Source organism: Schistocerca cancellata, chromosome 2 (assembly GCF_023864275.1).
Source record: "Schistocerca cancellata isolate TAMUIC-IGC-003103 chromosome 2, iqSchCanc2.1, whole genome shotgun sequence".
Classification (NCBI taxonomy): domain Eukaryota; kingdom Metazoa; phylum Arthropoda; class Insecta; order Orthoptera; family Acrididae; genus Schistocerca; species Schistocerca cancellata.
The window spans coordinates 909,807,413-909,830,622 of record NC_064627.1 but is presented as its reverse complement, the minus strand read 5'-3'; the positions used below and the strand labels follow the sequence as shown (position 1 = coordinate 909,830,622).

General features: G+C 39.2%; 1 protein-coding gene across 1 annotated transcript in view; it reads right to left on the bottom strand.

The window, feature by feature from the left end:
* Positions 1 to 23,210, bottom strand: part of LOC126162845 (importin-5) — a 164,262-nt gene that overhangs the window by 97,273 nt on the left and 43,779 nt on the right. Inside the window, 3 exon segments of the mRNA XM_049919608.1 lie at positions 5,101 to 5,209; positions 18,186 to 18,308; positions 19,590 to 19,801. Coding sequence (XP_049775565.1) covers positions 5,101 to 5,209; positions 18,186 to 18,308; positions 19,590 to 19,801 — 444 coding nt within the window.

Sequence of the window (23,210 nt, the reverse complement as noted above, 5' to 3'; positions counted from 1 at the left end):
CTTTGTCTCTGCTGTCTGTGTATTGTGAAGCAGAAGATTAACAGTGATCTGAAACTTCAAACTTATTTTACATGCAAATGTTACATTTACTGACATGGGTCCTTTACGAAAACTTTGCAAGTCTCCCTCTGCAACCATTAGATGGGTATTTTGCTTACAAAACATTCTCCACTCTGCAAATAATGCCAGCCTCAACCTACAGCTACCTACTGTCCACACATCCTCCAGCTAACAGTTTCCGCCTGGTCTATCCCAACTACTCTCCCCCACCCACTGTATGCTGCCCTCTGCTAATGTAGCCAGCCATCTTTCCCCTGCCCTGCTGCTCTCGTCCCCCCTCCCCCCAAGCTGCACCTAGCAATCTCCCCATGTCTTCGTTCAGTCAATGCACGCTCTCCCAGACAGCACTATACCTATACCTATACCTATACCTATACCACCACCACCACCACCACCACCACCACCAAGACCACCACCACCCGTACCCTGCTATGTCTCCCTCTTCCCTGCCTCATTCCAGACCGCCGCTCAACATGACAGCTGCATTCCGATCCGAGCTGCAGGAAATGGCAGTCATGTGTGCTTTACATGTGCTTGCTTTTGTGAATGTGTGTGTTTTATCTTCTGAAGTTGGCTTTAGCCAAAAGCTAAATGTGTAACTGACTTTTCATTGTTCCTGTCAAACTCTGAGGCTTTACAGTGACTTTCCTTATTTTACTACCGCTATATTTAACTTCAACCTAACAGTTACACCTTTTTACTTCTTTAACGTACCTACCCAATTAACCCTCCAGCTGTGTGCATGAGTGCATTCAGCTTTTCCATACAATTCGAGAGGGCATGGATACAATTTCTAGGCTATTTATACACAGAAATTCACTGTTTTCCTATCAAATATTTTCTGTTGCTCTTTGACATCAGGAGTTGAATTTTATACATTCTCAAGCATCATGGACAATGGAAATCAACAAATTATGACCTGTCTGATTGCTTTTTAAAATATGCGCGAGATACCATGAAGTTGTAAGCAACAAACTGTTGCTAACAATTAACATCAATATTATGTAACTTACAACTACGGAGCACGAAAAATATGTCATTTTTCATTAAACAACAATCGTCAATTGCATCATCAAATGTATTATACTGCTTCATTTGCTGTACAATTAATGTTACTATTTGCAAATACTGGATGTCACTTAAAAATGGACACTATCATCTGAAACCACGAATGACACAGTAATGCAGTTATGTTGAAATTATTTCCTCAAATATTACTCAGCTGTGAAACCTCAACAGCGGAAAAGATCGCAACATTCTTCATTTGTGTAGTCATATTACACATAGTTGCTTTACAATACCTGAAAGTATTTTTGTTCTGTCTTCACAACTACAAGAAAATGTGTGTTTTTCTCACCAGATGCATGTTGCTTCCTTGAAGTAAGCATCACCAGTGGTTTGTAATTAAAGATATTTATAATCTGATTTGTTTTCTAGATAAAAAAATAGTCCATTGATAAATTGTTGGTTTTTACCTACAGTAATCGGTGCTTGATTTTTCGCCTACGACAGGGGACACCACCTGCTAGCACATTTTTGGTTTCTTTCTTCATTACACACTGATACTTGGAACCTTACTGTTCACTGCTTTGCAGAACTACCCATTTATTTATGTTTTATGCAGCACACTTTTTTTTATAACAGTGATATATGAAAAAGAGCACTGTGTAAAACATAAAGAATGCATAGTTCTGCAAAGCACTGACAAATTAGACCACAAATATCAGTGTCTAATGAAGAAAGAAATCGAAGGTGTGCTAGCAGAAAGCGTTTCCTGATGTAGACAAAAAACCAAGCAGAAATTACCATAAGTAAAAACCAACATATTTTAACTGATTGTTTTTCTATCTAAAAAACAAATCAGATCATAAATATTTTTAATTACAGACCAATGATGGTACTTTATTTCTCAGTATGTCAATATATTCTGGTAAAATTTGCTGTGTGTGGAATGAAACTGATGTATGTAACTTTCCTTCTTTTTCAGCAGCTTTCCCTTTTACTTCAAACCCAGGAATAAAAATAAAAAAGACATTTACATACAAGTGCTGCATTACTTGAGTAGTCTGAAATATTTTTTGACAATATGTTGATTCATATTATAACAACTAAAACCAGAAAGTATGCATACCAGGAAAACTCGCAGTTCAAACAATAAAAGACAAAGAAATGGAAGGATGTTGGAGAAAAAGGAGGGAAAGTTTTCATAGCTTTTTTTTTTTGTTATTACAAAGTGTAATCTGTTTGCCTAGACAAGAATGGCACTGAACCACAAACGAAACAATTTGTATTCTGAGTTTTTTTTTTCAAAGTCATGCCATGAGACAAGATTCAGATTGATTGTGAAATAATAACTTCTTTCAACTAGGACAATAACCCATGTTACGAAAAGCGTAAAAAGTTATTGAATATTTACAAAACAAGTTCAGATCAGCTTTAGTTCCAGAAAGAAAGGCTAGTTTGGATGAAAGCTTTATGTTGTTGTTATTGTAGTTGCTGAAAGGAAGGCTCAGCTGGTAACAATATTTACGAAGGAAAAGACCTCGCTCTGACATAAAATAATTTGTTCTATGTGACTCTCAATCAATTTACATAAAGAATTTTTTTTTCATTGGCAAAGACAGTACACCATAGTTGTATGAGCATTAAGGAGTAATATATCTACCAAAACTGTTTTACATCTCATGGATTCTCTATTACACAAAGGCTACTGTGTAACCATTTCTACACATCACCTGAAATTATCGATCATTCGGTTGGTTGGTCTAAGTGGGAGATGGGGAACAAACAGCAACATTATTTGCTACAACACAAAACAGGTATCAAGGGGACTCTTTGAGCAAGTAAAAGGGATCTAACAACCATGCTAGTAGCCACAAAACTTAACAAAAGGAAGATCGGGGCATTCCAAAGAGATAAAGTCATGGTGCTCAAATGAAAAAAATTGCACTATCATGTATAACGGAAACAAAAAGGCGATGAAATAACGGGACCTCAGTTGATACATGGCTATAATGATAGAAAGAATGGCACTGACAGTGCTAACCAAGAACTTTCTTATTATGAGACCATGCTGAAACAGCAGAACATATGTTACAAGAAAGTATTTCAGTACCGGTGTTTTCCTGATCAGCCTCTATTCAATGCAATTATTTTATTCCAAAAAAATTCCAACATGAGGGAAACATTTTTAAAATTTGAAATGAAGAAAATGAAGTGATTCTTGGTATTTAGTTTTTGGTTTCTTCTTACATTTCTTCAAGACACCCCTTGTAACTATCCTAATTATTGAATAAAATTGATCTATTTTATACAGAAAAATCACAACATTGCTTGCGGTTGGAGGATTATGGAATGTAACAATCCGCATTCTGACACACATAACTCTTACTTTTTTTTGGTGGCTGCATTCTCCTCAGTAATCCTCAATTGGAGATTCAAATGGGGAACTATTTTACCTCCACAACATTTTACTCAAAAGGATGCCATCACACATTAAGCCATACAGTACAGCTGCATAACCTCGGGTAAAATAACAGTTACAGTTACTCATTGCATTCAGCTATTTGCAGTGCCAGCATAGCAGGAGCATCCTGGGTAAATGTCAAAAGGCCACTCAATCATCCAGAATGTTTCCCTGTAAAAACTGAGGAGTCTGCTGCCCTCTTCATTAATCACAGCTTTGTCTGACCTCTCTACAGATACCTCTCACTCTACAATAGAGCAATTTGTATTATTGAAGCCCTTAAGCCACCCACCTCAGCAAGGTTCATTATTCACAGTGGCCTTATAACATTACTCAACCAGACCAGGATAAAGCACACACTTTGTAAATGAACGACTGCATACACACCCAATCCATTTTTTTGGCAGTATTACAGAGCAACTACTGCATATGGTAGTTGCGTGAAGAAGTAAAGAAATACTACCTATAGAGGAGACACTGAAGAGTGAAGAAAAAATATTTCAATCCCAAAATCAGGAAAACTAAACCACTCTGCAAAAGCAGCCCAAAAAGGAAGTTTGCATGTTACCAACATTCCAAAAAGTTAAAAAAGTTTAAACTTTGAAAAGAATTCCAAAGACTTGCACCCCAAAATTTAAGTGTGGAGACTTTAGCAGTAAAAAACCTAATTCAGGTTTTGACAGAATATGTGGCTTTATCACAATTGTAAAAGTAGACATGTTAATGCAAATAAAAACATAACATTAATGAAATGAAAGTACGGCATTGATGGCAGGGAGACCCCACCTGGAGGAGTTCTGCTGACAAGTGGCAAGTCTTTTCAGGTGAGGCCACACTGAACAACTTGTGTGTTGTTGAAATTATGAGGACAATACACCACCCAGCTTCCTAATGGAGAAAATGTCCAAACCACAAAGGAACCGAACCAGTGCCCCTGCACGATAAACACGCTGGCCCCTCAGCTAGGGAGGTGTAAAAAACATTAATGTAAACAAGGTTAAGGAATAGTAATCCCACACATTTTCCAAGATTTTGAAGGGAATAATCAGAAACTCAATTTCTACATAAAAGTCTAAAATAATACAAGGTACAATCACAAACATATGAGAAAATCCAACAACTTAATTCATTAGCCTCAAAAATTACCCCAGTGGCTAACACTACATGGAAAGTATTGTGCAGCACTGATAGATTTAAAGTTAAAAGTCTCATAAAATGATCACAATTGCAAAATAGGGAAATTTGATCTCATATGGAGTTCTGCCAAGAGTAATTCTTCCTATGTGCATATGCAAATTGAACAGGATGGGAGAAATGATTACGATACCTGCAATAATTGTCCACATCACAATGTAAACTGGCTTGCACAGTGTAGATTTAGGTGCAGAGACAGTAACATTAATATTATGCTGTTTAAAATTAAGTTTAAAGAGTTATTATTATGTATAATCTGTCCGACCTAGATTTTAATATGCAAGGGTAGCAGATTCATGGAAACCTTTTATGACACTAGGCCAAAGCTGTGACTGTTTCTAAATTTCATGTACAGAAAGGGTAATTGACGTCATACTTACAGGATCCCGAAGAAAGTTGAGCACACCTTCCATTATTTGTGGTAGAAGATTCTCCATCTGTTTATGGCAACCTTCACCCACTGCTGAAAGAGCCATAAGAGCAGCATGCCTGGAAAATTTTAGTTCAAGATAGGTGTAATCCTACAAATATCATGATAGTAAAACTGTGGAGTAGAAATATCAAATGTTCTAAATGTGAAATTTAAACTTAGCACTGTGAACCAAAGGCAGTATGTCTTTTGTACATAACTTATTCATTTCCAAAAATCTGAAGTCTTCTATCATACAATTATGCTGTGCATCTCACCCTGTGCATCTCACCCCCATAAAAAATTATGAGAAACCAGAAAATAAATAATTCATTAGAACATCCTAGGTTTCCTACCAAGAAATGACTGGTTTCAGGTGCCAATAAAGTTTTTGTTTCTGCAATTAATACCAAAGCAATGCGATTTGTGATAATACAAGTACAGAATCACAGCAATAATTTTTAAACAATAACTGCAATAAAACAAAAACTATTTCGCTATATTATTTTTTTTAACAGGAGAAGGTAAAAATTACTGACTTCTGTTTCTTATACAACTCCATTTTCCAGATAATATGTTGCAAATTTTACTGTAGAACTCTCTGTGCCAATGAGGAAGAAATAGCAACAATGTCTACAGGTGTGTGTTTTGCAAGTGACAGATACAGGTGGTATTTCAGATGAAACACGACTCAGCATACATCAGCCATAGTCTTTTCTCTTTTGAAAGAAATGACATTTTTCCATTCTTCTCTTGTAGAGAGAGTTTTCATAGTTATTTGAGACATAAGTTTGATACACTTTGCTCATACCGTAGGTCTTCCATGCTTGCATTGACATCTTTAAAATCAGAAAAGTCAGTTTACACATCAGGATGTGTTCATAGCTTTAACAGACTCAATATACTTGTGCAAATCTCTCGGAACAAAGGCCATGATTAACTATTTCCCTGTAACTGCAAAATCTGTCAACTCAAAAAGCTGCATCCAACCACCAAAAACTTGCATTCTCTCTTTTCAAACCTTAAAGATTTTGAATATAAATGAAGCAATCTAAACTATCTTGTGCAACAAGACTTTTACCACGCATACCACAAAAGCAACTGACATGAATACTCAAAACTGTAGTGACTTAGCTGCCTGCTGTAATACACTCCTGGAAATGGAAAAAAGAACACATTGACACCGGTGTGTCAGACCCACCATACTTGCTCCGGACACTGAGAGAGGGCTGTACAAGCAATGATCACACGCACGGCACAGCGGACACACCAGGAACCGCGGTGTTGGCCGTCGAATGGCGCTAGCTGCGCAGCATTTGTGCACCGCCGCCGTCAGTGTCAGCCAGTTTGCCGTGGCATACGGAGCTCCATCGCAGTCATTAAAACTGGTAGCATGCCGCGACAGCGTGGACTTTAACCGTATGTGCAGTTGACGGACTTTGAGCGAGGGCGTATAGTGGGCATGCGGGAGGCCGGGTGGACGTACCGCCGAATTGCTCAACACGTGGGGCGTGAGGTCTCCACAGTACATCGATGTTGTCGCCAGTGGTCGGCGGAAGGTGCACGTGCCCGTCGACCTGGGACCGGACCGCAGTGACGCACGGATGCACGCCAAGACCGTAGGATCCTACGCAGTGCCGTAGGGGACCGCACCGCCACTTCCCAGCAAATTAGGGACACTGTTGCTCCTGGGGTATCGGCGAGGACCATTCGCAACCGTCTCCATGAAGCTGGGCTACGGTCCCGCACACCGTTAGGCCGTCTTCCGCTCACGCCCCAACATCGTGCAGCCCGCCTCCAGTGGTGTCGCGACAGGCGTGAATGGAGGGACGAATGGAGACGTGTCGTCTTCAGCGATGAGAGTCGCTTCTGCCTTGGTGCCAATGATGGTCGTATGCGTGTTTGGCGCCGTGCAGGTGAGCGCCACAATCAGGACTGCATACGACCGAGGCACACAGGGCCAACACCCGGCATCATGGTGTGGGGAGCGATCTCCTACACTGGCCGTACACCACTGGTGATCGTCGAGGGACACTGAATAGTGCACGGTACATCCAAACCGTCATCGAACCCATCGTTCTACCATTCCTAGACCGGCAAGGGAACTTGCTGTTCCAACAGGACAATGCACGTCCGCATGTATCCCGTGCCACCCAACGTGCTCTAGAAGGTGTAAGTCAACTACCCTGGCCAGCAAGATCTCCGGATCTGTCCCCCATTGAGCATGTTTGGGACTGGATGAAGCGTCGTCTCACGCGGTCTGCACGTCCAGCACGAACGCTGGTCCAACTGAGGCGCCAGGTGGAAATGGCATGGCAAGCCGTTCCACAGGACTACATCCAGCATCTCTACGATCGTCTCCATGGGAGAATAGCAGCCTGCATTGCTGCGAAAGGTGGATATACACTGTACTAGTGCCGACATTGTGCATGCTCTGTTGCCTGTGTCTATGTGCCTGTGGTTCTGTCAGTGTGATCATGTGATGTATCTGACTCCAGGAATGTGTCAATAAAGTTTCCCCTTCCTGGGACAATGAATTCACGGTGTTCTTATTTCAATTTCCAGGAGTGTATATACTGGAATGTGTTAATGTTGGAACAGTACTGTATATCAATAAATATGACAGTGTTTACACAACTGGGGAGTTTTGACTTGGCTGAATCAATACACATTAAATCCATTGCATATTTATAATTTTTATGATGAATCTCCTGTTCAACTACAGCTGCAGTTGTGTGTCCTTCTCACCTCAGGTCAGAAAACTAAATATCATTTAATCTACACAAGTACATATGAGAACTGCGAAAGAACCCATGTTGCATCTCTCTTAAAAACTAACGCATAAATTTGTAAGAAACAGAAGTCAATGGAGACTTTGCCTTATATGAAATGTAAGTTCTTTATACAGTTTAATGTTCATGTGCTCTTCACTCAACTTTGATTGATTAATGGCTTTCATCATGTCCTTTATGTGATCTTTAACTTGCTGTCTATCCATCACATTTAACAGCCGGCCTTCTTATTAAGGATACCTTCTCATATAGACATTACTTTTTTCCAGCCTGAAGAGCTTGCAAAAGTGTGTGTCTGAGTCCAAATACTTTATTGGAAAGCTGTCTTGCAAACTTGCTTAGTGCCACCACCAGTATCAGGTACAGTGTAACACAATGTTAACTGAAGACAACTGCTTGCTAGATTATATGTACCAGCCCACACAGTTTGATTTCTTGTTCACTTTCACTCCTCCTCGTGCCTTTGTACTGCAACAGTGCAGGGTCGACATGGTTGTAAATGGATTTGACCCTACCTGTCACTAATCCATTATACCCAGGGACAGAATAAGTTAAGCCTGACCACATATAGTGGTATTCATATGAAGGCGAGCAAAAGTTTCTAAATGTTTCTGAATCAAGTAAATGAGGCAGGCCTTGGGTGCCAACCCGATGTTAATATACAGGGATGTGGGAAACAGCCTAAAAACCACATCCAGGCTGCCTGTTACACCAGTCCTTGTTAATCCACCAAGAGGATTTGATCAGGAGTCTGTGCACCTCCCCATTCTAGAAGTGGTACTTTAACAAGCACGACTATCTGGGTAGATTCATTTTCACTCTCTATTCTGTAATATTCATTGAAAAATTTGTACTTCTAGTGAAATGATATATCATTGTACGAAGCCTAAAACAGTTCTATGAACTATACTCTACAAACTGATCCAGTCATTCATAAAGATTCAAACATTAAATGTGAGATCACAAATACTACTTGCAGTTCATTAGGTGAGTTCAGTAAATGAAGAAAGTTTGTGTTATCAGATCATTAGTAATACCTTACTGACCTCATTGTTTTGTGCCCCTTTACCAAATCTCCCCCCCCCCCCCCTCCTATATGTGACTTTTGCAGACCCTTTGCCTGTTCACTTCTCAAGATTTTTGTTACTATGTTTGAGGCCAAAATTATCTCCCTCCATTACAAAGATGTCTTGCTAATACATACAAAAGCTTACATGCACTCTGCTTATCACACCAACTGTGCATCTACTAACTGGAGGGGACCTTGACACATGGCACTTTGAATGCCAAACAGCACTGCTTGGCAAAGAGACCACGAATTTGTGGAACACTTTCTCCAAGACAAACAATGGAGAGCGCAGGATGGAGTAAGCTTGTAGAAGAGGTGCTGAGTCACACACAGGCACATTGAAAAAGACTGCTAAAATGTTAAAGCTTTCTGATAAAGTCCTCCACCTGTAGCAGAAAAAAATACACATTCACACAAGCACAACTCAGGGGGATGGGACAATACTACTGATGCTGAAAGTTAGTACAGTAAAATCCCTATTTTACGTTTTTGTGCAACCCACACTCAAAAAATGCAAATTCGAGGAAAATGCAGAATTGGGTAAAACATTAAAAATATGAGCAATATGGCATATATGATAAAAAAAAATCACAGTCCTCTCCAATAGTTTGTATAAAACCTGTCTAAGCAAGGAAATTAAATGTACAATACAATGTTTATACTATAATTCGTGGTAATGAATTTCATCAGTTCTTAAAAAATAACAGTTGTGTAAAAGCAAGTAAAAACTTATCAAAAAATTGAAATTGGTGTATGGGTACCAGGTAATCGAGCTGTTTTCTGGCACGCTTCAACTACAAACTATATGTTCAAAACATGCATTTTTTGAGAGATCATACTTTATGATCACCCAGAAGAACGCAAAAATTGATGAACATGTTGAATAAAACAAAAAACACCACAGCAGCTAATTGGTTAAACCATAAACATGAATGTGGAATCTGCTTCATGACATACTTTGCCACCATTGATGTTTTTGTTCAATGCTTTTATTGTAAGCAGCCTTTCATCTGCTCACCATCAGGTGTAAAGTGTTATTTCAGACTTTATGAGAGAAACAGAGGTGAAAAAATAAGTTTACCTCCCCATTTGATGTTACAAGCTTATTAGAAGTCGGCTCAGTGAATTCCTGTACACTGTGTAAAATGTAAATTTGAAAGCAAGCTCAGATGCTACAGTTTCGTTTCATGCGCTCTATCACTGCTGCCAATCTTTACGACCTACAGTATATGGTGCAATGTACATACATGAGTACTGTATGTAGTTGTTGCAATTGTATCATCTCACATTTGAACACAAGTCTTTCAAATGCGCTTTTGCAAAACCCGTTCTATTTCCGTGCGACATCTCTGTCATAGCACATCATCTGCATATATAGTATATTTTCAGCACTTCGCAAATGCTTTCACCCTTACTTGCACTCCAGTGGCTGAAGGGCCACTCCACCTCTCCACACATCCAGTAGGTGATTGCTGCACAGGCTATTGGGTGACTTAACAAGTCGCCAGCCAATAAATGTTCACAAGCCAGAAATGGATGATGCTCCCTCAATTATGAGCAAGCATATTCTTCAAGATTCTGTGTTTGAATTTAAAAGATCAACAACTGATATTGCTGCTGAATACAGTACATGAAAGAAAGATAAGACCAAGTTCTATGACCCGAAAAAAGATATTGGCTCGGTCCGGAACACTTCACGTCAGCTGTCTTGTTATTTCATAACCGCTGCAACCCAGCAGTAGTTGTATCGTAACTACGCAGTGAAACTAAATGTTGCAAGTTGTGCTGGCAACACTGAATGTGGATTACATTAGCATTTCCTCTCTCACACCTCCCCTCTCCACAAGGGCCTAAAATATTCCCTTAATTCTACCATCACCTGTGCTGCGAACCATCTGTCTTTTGAACCACTTTTAACTTGTTCAGTCACATTAAATGTCAAAAAGAGGAAAACAGGACAAAGTCAAGCGAGACATCAAATAAAACTTTGAATAGAGATAAAACTTACTAGGAAGAAATGTAAAATCAGGGATTTTTTAGCATTAATCTTTTTGTTTTTCACAGAGGTTATAAATTTATGGTTTAGAATCGTGAAAAGTGTAAAATCAGAGAATGTAAAATCGAAGTTCCACTGTAAATGTTTACACTTAACCCTATGTATATCCATTCCAACTTGCAGCACCAAGGAAGAGCATGTGTTGCTGGCAGCTGCTTATTGTTTATAATGCCCCCCCCCCCCCTCTCTCTCTCTCTCTCTCTCTCTGACACACACACACACACACACACACACACACACCCTGAACAGCTGCATAGTGATAGTCTGTACTTTAAATGCTTTGTCAGATATAGCAATTTGAGTCAGACTATAGTTTTATATTTTGCCGTTTTCTTAACTACTTCCATATGACTGCACTGCTGTGAAAATAAAATTGACCTAATTTAATGTGTAAAAAGTTATGTTTACAGTCCAATTTATTTCCCCTCCTAGCTCTCCCCTAACTCTCAAGCAGCTTTTTCAGCTTGGTTACCCAGCCACTAAACACATATCGGTTTAAACATTTTCATAAGTACCCATTATCAATTAATCTGTAAAATGCATAAATTCCTGGGCATTTATGAATTTTGGTCATTTATCCTGGGCATTTTCCCCAACTTATAAATGCCCAGATATTTTACATCACTAGGAGTGGGAGGGAAAAGAGAGAAGTAGGGAAGGTAAAGGACTAGCATGTGTTTCGGCAGAGTAGATGACATGGTTGGTACTGGAGTAGGGATGGGAATGAGTCAGTGGGAACAGGGACTAGTGAATGTATGGGTCACGGGCATTGCAGGAGTGAAGGATATGTTGTAGGCAGAGGTCACACCTGCCACTATCCACAACATCTGCAAGAGTCTCCATCAAACCTCTCCTTATAGTTGCCAAACCCTGCCTTGCAGACCCACAACATTTACTACACACTTAGAAACTCTGTCCCATCACCATTCAAAATCCAGAAACAAAACAGACCCACAACAGTGTCATGAAATGTCCTCCAAAAGCCTCAGCCTTGCAGGAGTATCTGTCCTTTCCAAAGGCACTACCTTTGGCACCACTCACTAGTTCAATCATTATGAACTTGTTGAAGACTCTTCTCTTCCCAATACCTATAGGGGAAACACTTTCGCCACCAATCGGAGTCAAACCAAATCCAACAATGAACCCTGCCTGACCTCAAGAACTCCTCCATCAACTGCTCCTAAATCACTGTTACCATCTCGAGTCTGCCTACAAACACCAATTTTTTTGAATAGCACAGATGGGAACTCTCCCTACAACATGTCTGTTTCCATAACCCTCTAACTCTCCCTGGCCTAAACCTTCATTAGTCTGTCTCCCACCTACCTATCCCCTTCCTACCTCCACTCCAGTACTATACACGTCGTCTATTCCACCAATGCACCAAGAAGTTCTTTCCGCTTCTCTACCTCCCTCCCCCCAAGCAGAAAGCAGCACAACCTTACGACTCATGATGTTTCACTTAACAGCCATATACTGTCCCCACCTTGATCCTGCACACTCCACCAGGCAGCACTAGCTCTTCCCCATATGTACTCTGCTATTCCTCCCCCTCCCCACCTCATGGCACCTCTTACCCCCATCACCCACCCTTGGTTGCTGCTCTGTCAATCACAGTTGCTGTAGGACTGTAATGGCCTGAGACAGTGGACATGGTGTGTCAGCTGTGTTAGTGTGAAAGTGTGCATTTCCAACAGGAAAAGAAAGACTGTCTGGAAGCTTTAATAAATTAACAGTCTTTTCCACTGTGCCTGTCTGCGACTCAGTGCCTCCTCTACATGATAAGTAGCAATCTATTCTTGCATTTTATTACTTCTCCATGACAAGGCATATGTCCAGGGATATATGACTGAGTAACGTGAACACATTAGCACTAAAGATCCATTTTGTGAAAAAACTGCACTTAGAACTTATTACATTTCCATTCCTTAATTATAGTCAGCAGAAATGGCACTAAACAATACACAGACTATATAAGGACCCTTGACATACTACTATGGATAGCAGAGAAAAATTAGAGGATGATGAGGTAGAAGATATACTGAGAGAAAAATACGAAAGCACACTGAAAGATCAAGTGGAAACAAGGAACTTGGATTAGATGACATTCTGTCAGAATACTTTGGAAAACAATGACAAAACCACATCACTTGGCACCCAAGATATACGAGATGGGTAAAATGTCCTCAGACTTCAAAGAGAATGTAATAATTTCAAATCCAAAATAAGCAGGTGCTGATGCAAACATTACTGAACCGAGAATTCATAATATTTACACCAATTATTTACAGAAAAATGAAAAGACTTAAAGACAACATTGGAGATCAATTTGGCTGCCTCAGAAATGTAAGGACATGTGAAGCAATACTGACCCTACAGCTTACCTTAGCAGATAGGTTAAATAAAGGCAAACCTACATTAAGCTAATTTGTAGATTTAGAGAAAGCTTCTGACAATTTTGACTAGAATGCACACACCAAAATTTTGAAGCCACCAGATGTAACATACAGGGAGCACAGAACAGAAACGAAATTGCATCCATCAGTGTCTAAGGTAATGAAAAGGACACGGCACATGACAAGGGAGTGAGATGGGGTCCTATCCCAATTGATGTTCTATTTGCACAACGAGCAACCTTTGAAGGAAACTATGGAGAAATTTGGCAGGGGAAATTAAATATCAGGGAGAAGAAATAAAAAACTTTGAGGTTTGTCAATGACATTTTAATTCTGACAGAGATAGTGAGAGACTTGGAAAATCAGTTCATTGGATACTGTTTATAAAGAAGACAAGATTAATGTGTGTTGTTGTTGTTGTTGTGGTCTTCAGTCCTGAGACTGGTTTGATGCAGCTCTCCATACTAATCTATCCTGTGCAAGCTCCTTCATCTCCCAGTACCTACTGCAACTGACATCATCCTGAATCTGCTTAGTGTATTCATCTCTTGGTCTCCCTCTACGATTTTTACCCTCCACGCTGCCCCCCAACGCTAAATTTAGATCACGTAACTAATGAAGAGGTATTGAATAGGATTGGGGAGAGTTTGTGGCACAACTTGACTAGAAGAAGGGATCGGTTGGTAGGACGTCTTGATGCATCAAGATTAATATGAACAAAAGTAAACCTAAGGCAATGGAGTGTAGTCACAGTGCCGTAGACACTGGCGAGCAGATTGATGCCGTATTCCTGGACTTCAGGAAGGCTTTTGATACGGTTCCGCACTTACGTTTAATGAAAAAAATACGAGCTTACGGAATATCGGACCAGGTTTGTGATTGGATTCAGGATTTCCTAGAAGAAATAACACAACATGTCATTCTTAACGGTTCAAAATCTGCAGATGTAGAGGTAATTTCGGGAGTACCGCAAGGAAGCGTGATAGGACCTTTATTGTTTACAATATACATAAATGACTTAGTTGACAACATCGGTAGCTCCGTGAGGCTATTTGCAGATGACACGGTTGTCTACAAGAAAGTAGCAACATCAGAAGACTCGTACGTACTCCAGGAAGACCTGCAGAGGATTAATGCATGGTGCGACAGCTGGCAGCTTTCCCTAAACGTAGATAAATGTAATATAATGCGCATACATAGGGGCAGAAATCCATTCCAGTACGATTATGCCATAGGTGGTAAATCTTTGGAAGCGGTAACGACCGTAAAATACTTAGGAGTTACTATCCGGAGCGATCTGAAGTGGAATGATCACATAAAACAAATAGTGGGAAAAGCAGGCGCCAGGTTGAGATTCATAGGAAGAATTCTAAGAAAATGTGACTCATCAACGAAAGAAGTAGCTTACAAAACGCTTGTTCGTCCGATTCTTGAGTATTGCTCATCAGTATGGGACCCTTACCAGGTTGGATTAATAGAAGAGATAGACATGATCCAGCGAAAAGCAGCGCGATTCGTCATGGGGACATTTAGTCAGCGCGAGAGCGTTACGGAGATGCTGAACAAGCTCCAGTGGCGGACACTTCAAGAAAGGCGTTACGCAATACGGAGAGGTTTATTATCGAAATTACGAGAGAGCACATTCCGGGAAGAGATGGGCAACATATTACTACCGCCCACATATATCTCGCGTAATGATCACAACGAAAAGATCCGAGAAATTAGAGCAAATACGGAGACTTACAAGCAGTCGTTCTTCCCACGCACAATTCGTGAATGGAACAGGGAAGGGGGGATCAGATAGTGGTACAATAAGTACCCTCCGCCACACACCGTAAGGTGGCTCGCGGAGTATAGATGTAGATGTAGTCAATTTAAATCAGGCAATCCTCTGGGTCTTTAAGTGAGACACAGCAAGAAACTGTCAGTCAGGTAATGGAGGGAAGTGAGGGAATGGGTTATTATAAATTATAGAGAGATAAAAGACTTGACTACAATAATCAGGTTTAAAAAGCACCTTTGGCTTTCTCAAATCTGCACACAACCACGAGTGAGATGGATCTGCAATTTAAATCACGACATACTGTGGTATCAGGGTTCCCTGGAATTAACCCAAAACCATTAGGTGTCAACAACACATATTGAAGGAAGCGACTAGGTAAAAGAAGATGCGACAACCACTGCGAGAGAAACAATAAGGCGAACTGAACAACAGAGAAATATCGAAACACATAAATTAAAATGTGAGCAACAATAAATAGAAGCACAATTGTTGGAACCAAAGTTCATTTTCAGTCTGAAAATGAATGTTACTTAAAATCCGTCTTGATTGCAAATTTTTTTTTAATTCATATGACCGGTTTCGGTTCATTCAGAACCATCTTCAGATCTGATATTTCAGTTACAGGAGTAACCCGTCCAAATCCAGCAACTTTCACATGCTACATCACATGTGACGTAGCATGTGAAAGTTGCTGGATTTGGATTTTAAGTAACGGATTTTAAGTTAAATTATAGAATCACTGATTGCTGTTATCCCATAAGACATTATGTCTGTTTTTACAAACTGAAAACAAATGATGCACGCCTACAAGATTTAATAATAATAAAAATAAATCAACATTAAACAATGATTAATTCACATGGTGTACAGTATTTTAAAGAATAATAGTTGACATTGTGCCACCTCCTAGGTATTATATTTTGTTTTGGGAAGGAAAAATTAAAGATGACAAAATGAGTTACTACTTCATCACCAAACTCATAATATATATATAACTATCATTTGTCCACAAAACTTTGTGTGTGTGATGAGCTTAGAAATCTTTGTATGGAGGCTTCAACACAAATTAACTAGCACTTAGGAAGTCACATCAATTATTGTTTTGTTTATAGCTGCAGCAGCATAAAAGGTTCCTTAACAGGGTGTATACGTGGATGAGGAAAAACAATTCCCGGATTTTTCCCAGTTAAAAGTACATTTCCTCCCGGGTGAAAATACACCTTTTCCGTGTTAAGTGAGAGTATACTTTTCCTCAGAACTGTAAAACTTATCAGGCTTTTGAACGGTTATGGTTTTATACACCAGCATAGAATTTACCGGCACTTTAGAAAACGAAACTCAGGGAACAAAACATGTTTTGGGAAGATTTCTGACGTGCAGGAACATGTACACTGCATATTTTCGTATTACGAAAGTTTGAATTCCACCAAACACCGCACGTTACTTTCCAGAGCACTGAAATCTTAATTGCGATGCACTTTTGTAAGCCAGTCATAGCGCACGTCACGATCTCACCAGCCGATGACAGCGGATATTCAGAACATAGGACACATGATGTAGTCAGCCAATAGCAACATCACTGTTACGTAACGCGAACACACAAATAGGGAATATTAATGGTTTAAATTAATATACATAGTGTTGCTACAAGAAAAGAAAAGCTTTCACATATAATGTTGCCCCTTTTAGCGCATGCATCACACAAATGTGCCAGTAAAATGTTTAAGAATGACATAAATGTCAGATCTTCTGGGCTCCAAATTATTCTAAATCATCATACTCAAAGAGTTGATTTTTAAATGAGAGTCAAACACTTTGTGATTTAAGAAATTCATCGTACATTCTCACACACAGTTCATCTTGCGTAAAAGGAAATTTACTTTGAAAGTAACACTTTTCAAAGCACCATTCACAATATTTTCCTGCGACCTGTTAGAAATAGGTTTGCTTCAGCAGCTGCCAGAGAGCGCCAGATAACAAGCGTCTTACAGAATGTCATAAAAGAAACAACACATTAGAGGATACTCTAAGAGCGCGGGAATTTTGTGAACCATACTAAAATGCATAATTCGGCTTAAAGTGCACATTCATACGTAAATATTCTTAGAGTACCCGTACTGCATTATTTCATGTTTGGTTCTTTATTATGGCATAATGCCATACGTTCTAGAAGATGAAAATATGCACCTGAAATGCAGCGAACAGTTGAAACTAGCCAATAGTGTGGAATTAAACACTCCCTTTCAAATAAATTGGCATTAAATTGGCTGGTTCAGTGGAAAAGATTAATAAACGCCAATTTTCTTTAGAAAATCGACAAAATAACTTCATTGTTCTGCAATGTGATTAATGCTTGACTATCAGAAAGGGGAAATAAAATAAAATCTGAAACTAATAACATATTTTACCCTTTCGTAATTATGTAATTCACTTGATAGCTCCTGGTCACAGAAATCAGTTTTGTTTTCATTTGATGTAAGAGCAATAAATGAAAAGGAAACAGCAAAATCACTAAACGTAAACACGGGTCACGTGAGACTACCCAACTCCCCATTACAACTTAAGACTGCTCTGTAGATCTGCCCCAGATCTACAATATTTCCAAACCAGGGCAATACTAGATAGACATCATGAACTTTGCATTGGTCAAGTGCTTTATCACAAAAGGAAGTAAACCCAAGAAGTAGTGTTTTTAATGACCAAAAAATGTAAGAGTGATACTAACTAGTTCAAGAAGTCTCCAGTGGATAAAAATCAATAATTAAACCCTTCTCCTGGGCCCTTCTATCACTATAAAAGAATGCTATTTACAACATGTTTCACGGTGTATTGACACACTGTTTGACCACTTTTATAAAAATTGAAGCACGGTCTTAGCTTCTTATGTAACTCTGCCAATGATGTTTTTGACAATGTAATGTGAGCCTGATATGTTCCTCTCACTGTTGTCTTTTACATACCTGTGTCTCCAATCAGTACTTGAAAGCATGGTTGGAATTGTGGATTCAATGTGTGGCATTAGAGCATTACCACCCAAACCACATGCCAAACGATCCAGTGCTGATTCAGCTACCACGTTATTACTGAAAACACATTAAGAAAGAATTTGTTACGTAGTAATGTCTACAAACAATCCATAAAAAAAAAAGAAAAACGGAATTCCTCAAATGCTACAAGATGCATCTTTTAATGCTGCTGTGTTTCATGAATCCTAATTCCTATCCCTTGCATATCAATAGTGCTTATTTTTAGAGTATGCATGCTAAAGTAATACACCAAGTACAAAATATATATATGGAGAAAGATTCAATGCCTGTCTATTTCAATCCTGTGCTAATGAGAGAACATGTAACACTCCTGTTTTGAGTACTCTTTTCTGATGAAAAGATCTAAACATGAAACAATTTTCAAAACTAATGTACTGAAAGATGAAATCCTACACAAGAGTGGTTGGCTAAATACTTTCTAGAAGGATGACTCAGTTGACAGTCTCCAGAACTCTAATCATTTACACCACACCTGTATGTGTAAATTCCACAAATTATCTGACAGTTAACCTTATCTCAAAGTTGAAAACACTCACATCAAATGAGATAGACAATCTTCCACATTGCAAATAGCTGCGTTACGTTTCCTTGCTAACCTAGTATGCATATATCAAATGCAAGTGTGCTACGTAGAATTGAACACTACATCTTGTGTAAGTTGCGTAAAGCAAGTACACCAGAGAGAGGTTGCTTGTTTCAACCAGCTACAAATTTGTCCATTCAAGCAGATATGTATGCTTCACCAGCAACGGAATTACAGTAACCAAGCAGCCCACTGCACAATAATTCTCCTCCCAATCTTCTTGGTTATACATGTGTTGATCAACAGAATCACCCGTCACGCATGAACGTATAAACAAACTAATCATACTTGATTAATGTATGATCTTTGGCAAAGTGTACTTACATAACTGTTGCGAACTATTGGGAATACAATGTGAAATCACAACTTACTTCAATTCTCAGTTTTTGTATTCTTATTGAAGAGTAGTGTCACATGTAAAATGATAGGTCCTACTTGCTTCACATTCAAAAGTGTATTCCAAAAAAGTACCAGTGTCACTACTGCCAGTTAGAACTATTCAAGAAGACTTGGAACCTTACCACAAGTGTGCACCTGTGTGCTCACAGGCATCCTGCACACTTACTATATTCGTAAATTTAACAGTTTCATTTAACAACATAGAGCAGCCAATATTTCATATACAGCCAATATTTCATATACAACCATGCTTTCAAAGTAGCTTAAATAAGATCAAACAGTGCAACATTTTATAAGTTGGACACAGAGCTAAAGGCCTTTATAATGAAAGATACCTGTCATTATCTTCATCCACGACCTCATCCGTAACACTCCAATCTTCCTCCTCTTCTAGGTCAGTCATCATTTTCAGTATTTCTGGTATCAGTTGTGTGAGATACTTGCCACCAATTTTACGTAACATGGCTGGAGCAGTTTCTGCTAATGTTACTACAGTTTCCAATGCCAAGTGACGCCATGAATCAGGCATATTTCCATCAGAAATGACCTGTGAAAACATCAAACTGCTGTATTGTAATAAAAAACATGATTGTGTGGATTCTTACTTAGACAGATCACCGGTCTAATGCATCACTTTTCAGTTCTAGAACAATTATTTGATAAGTAATTTGAAATTATTGTTTTATACGAAATAATATGTGGTTCAGTAGCTAATTAGTAAACTACGAATCCAAAGTGCTTTTAATTCAATTGGTTCTCGATTTCTTTTTGTCTCTTATTGCTTCTTTCACCTCTTAACAAAGATTCATAAATGAGAAAAATGCCACACTGCACTGGGCTTAAGGAGTTCAAGCTGACCTGTAACTCCTCGCAACCAGTTGGTTACATCAGTTGAGGCTAGAGGAAGGAATATGAGAACTACTTGCAACTTCCAACAACTTATGCCAAATAAATAGGGACTTCAAACATTCACATTTATTATAAAAGAAAATTCTGTCTCAAAATCTGAAAACGTAAAATTTACTTCAAAGCAAACTGTGACTAGATGAGCTGTTTTATAAGTGTGTTCCAAATAGCTTAAATATAACAAATTTCCTCTTAATGTTATTGGACATCATTTAGCAAAGGCCAATTTGGAAAGATAATGTAATAGTAAGTGTATGAATTCAACAACGTGTCAATGCACTCATTGCTCTGGTGCCACATCACTTGCAGTTGGTTGAAAGGTCTGTATAAAGGCTCCCGTAAATGATCAAAATGCTTGTAAAATTCACTGTTGCCTATCCACGGGTTTGTCAACCAAGTGCGCAAAGATACCAGGAAAGCTAAGTTCACATTTGAAGCAGCTGTCATGAAATATTTCGACACCAGCAGGAATAGCTACAAGTGTAAAGCACTTCTCTCTCTGCACTCCCACTTTCATGTTATGCACAGAATACTGATTTTCTTTGCAACACCTTCCTGCATAATATACAGCTGGGAAATACACAACACCTCTATCATCCTGGTAATTGCATGTGCTATTTTGTTTATATTCATACACAGTGCCTCCGCAACTGGAGAACTCACAATGCAATAAGGAAATCTCTGTCACTAAACAATTTGACTGTCAGTCAAAATTTCTCTCAAATATGTCAAATAGTATCTATATGACAAGCATGTCAAATGAAGCTACACACAGGTAAATAATTTGATAAACACTAAGAACAGAAAATATGATGAAATTGGTGATGTTTGACAAATTACTTGAACATTTTCAGGGGCCTTTTTTTAAAATACACACCACGTAATGCAACACAGCACTTTGACATACTGTAACATCGACAAACGAAGAAATGCATAGATTTGTTTGCTACCTAATGTTCAAAAGTTGAAGTAATGTGGCAGTTTTCAGTGGCAGACATTTTGAACTGTGTTTGCATGAAATACTGGGAGAGGCTGGGCCTGAAATACCTCATTTATGGTGCTGCGAACCTCAGCAGCCGATTGTGTGGTAGCCATTACCAAATGCTTTGTCATTTGCATTGCTCATTGTTCTCTGTTTGTATTTCAAAAGGAGTGAAGAGACTAATCCAGGCCACAACCAAGTTTGATTATACCCTCAACACCAAAAGAGATCAGTGATTCCTGTTCCCACGTGTCAGCTCTGCTTTCACAGAAATACACAATACACAATGTGCTGATTGCCCTGCAGCAGATAGGCAGGGCTTGTTTCACCACACCACTTCTGTGCCGTCTTGCAGTCATAATTCTAGTTTCTTTACGCTCACGGCTGACAGTCAATTTATAATGTCCCCACTATGCACTGTAGCAACCAGAAAACAAAACCAGCTAAGGTATCCTGACTATGAAGTCTTTCTCTAACGTGCAAATAATGAGTCATTTTCTGTTCTCTTTCTACACTGAGTACCTTGTTGGTTCTGTCTGTGGTCTTACACATGAGTTGCTCAGCTTGAATGCCCACAAAAGTTCAAAATCAATATTCTGTAAGATTTTTGATTATCAGCTTGTGTGAGAAAAGAAAAATAATGTTGAGAAACACCTTAAATACTGACCTTATGACTTATCTTGGAAGGAAGATTAAGGAAAGGCAAACCTACGTTTCTAGCATTTGTAGACTTAGAGAAAGGTTTTGACAATGTTGACTGGAATACTCCCTTTCAAATTCTAAAGGTGGCAGGGGTAAAATACAGGGAGCGAAAGGCTATTTACAATTTACCAGATGGCAGTTATAAGAGTCGAGGGACATGAAAGGGAAGCAGTGGTTAAGAAGGGAGTAAGACAGGGTTGTAGCCTGTCCCCGATGTTACTCAATCTGTATACTGAGCAAGCAGCAAAGGAAACAAAAGAAAAATTCAGAGTAGGTATTAAAATCCATGGAGAAGAAATAAAAACTTTGAGGTTCGCCGATGACATTGTAATTCTGTCACAGACAGCAAAGGACTTAGAAGAGCAGTTGAATGGAATGGACAGTGTCTTGAAAGGAGGATGTAAGATGAACATCAACAAAAGCAAAACAAGGATAATGGAATGTAGTCGAATTAAGTCGGGTGATGTTGAGGGTATTAGATTAGGAAATGAGACACTTAAAGTAGTAAAGGAGTTTTGCTATTTGGGGAGCAAAATAACTGATGATGGTCGAAGTAGAGAGGATATAAAATGTAGACTGGCAATGGCAAGGAAAGCGTTTCTGAAGAAGAGAAATTTGTTAACATCGGGTATAGATTTAAGTGTCAGGAAGTCATTTCTGAAAGTATTTGTATGGAGTGTTGCCATGTATGGAAGTGAAACATGGACGGTAAATAGTTTGGACAAGAAGAGAATAGACGCTTTCGAAATGTGGTGCTACAGAAGAATGCTGAAGATTAGATGGGTAGATCACATAACTAATGAGGAAGTATTGAATAGGATTGGGGAGAAGAGAAGTTTGTGGCACAACTTGACCAGAAGAAGGGATCGGTTGGTAGGACATGTTCTAAGGCATCAAGGGATCACCAATTTAGTATTGGAGGGCAGCGTGGAGGATAAAAATTGTAGAGGGAGACTAAGAGATGAATACACTAAGCAGATTCAGAAGGGGGTAGGTTGCAGTAGGTACTGGGAGATGAAGAAGCTTGCACAGGATAGAGTAGCATGCAGAGCTGCATCAAACCAGTCTCAGGGCTGAAGACCACAACAACAACCTTCAATCGAACAAGCACTCTGTAAACAGGCAGGAAAATGCTTCTGTTTCTCAAGAGAGACTATCATTTGTTGAAAGATGACCATTAGAAGTAAACAAAAGACCGTTTTGGGGAGGGGGGAAAGAGGGGGGGGGGGGGGGGGAAAGACTGTTGGAGTTTCTGCAAAAGCAACTGATGAAGTATAAAAGCTTCCCAAAGACCACTTTTTTTATCAGTTAACTACAATCAGTAAGGCTTTGTCTTCAGGCATGTAATATGACAACCTTTTAAATT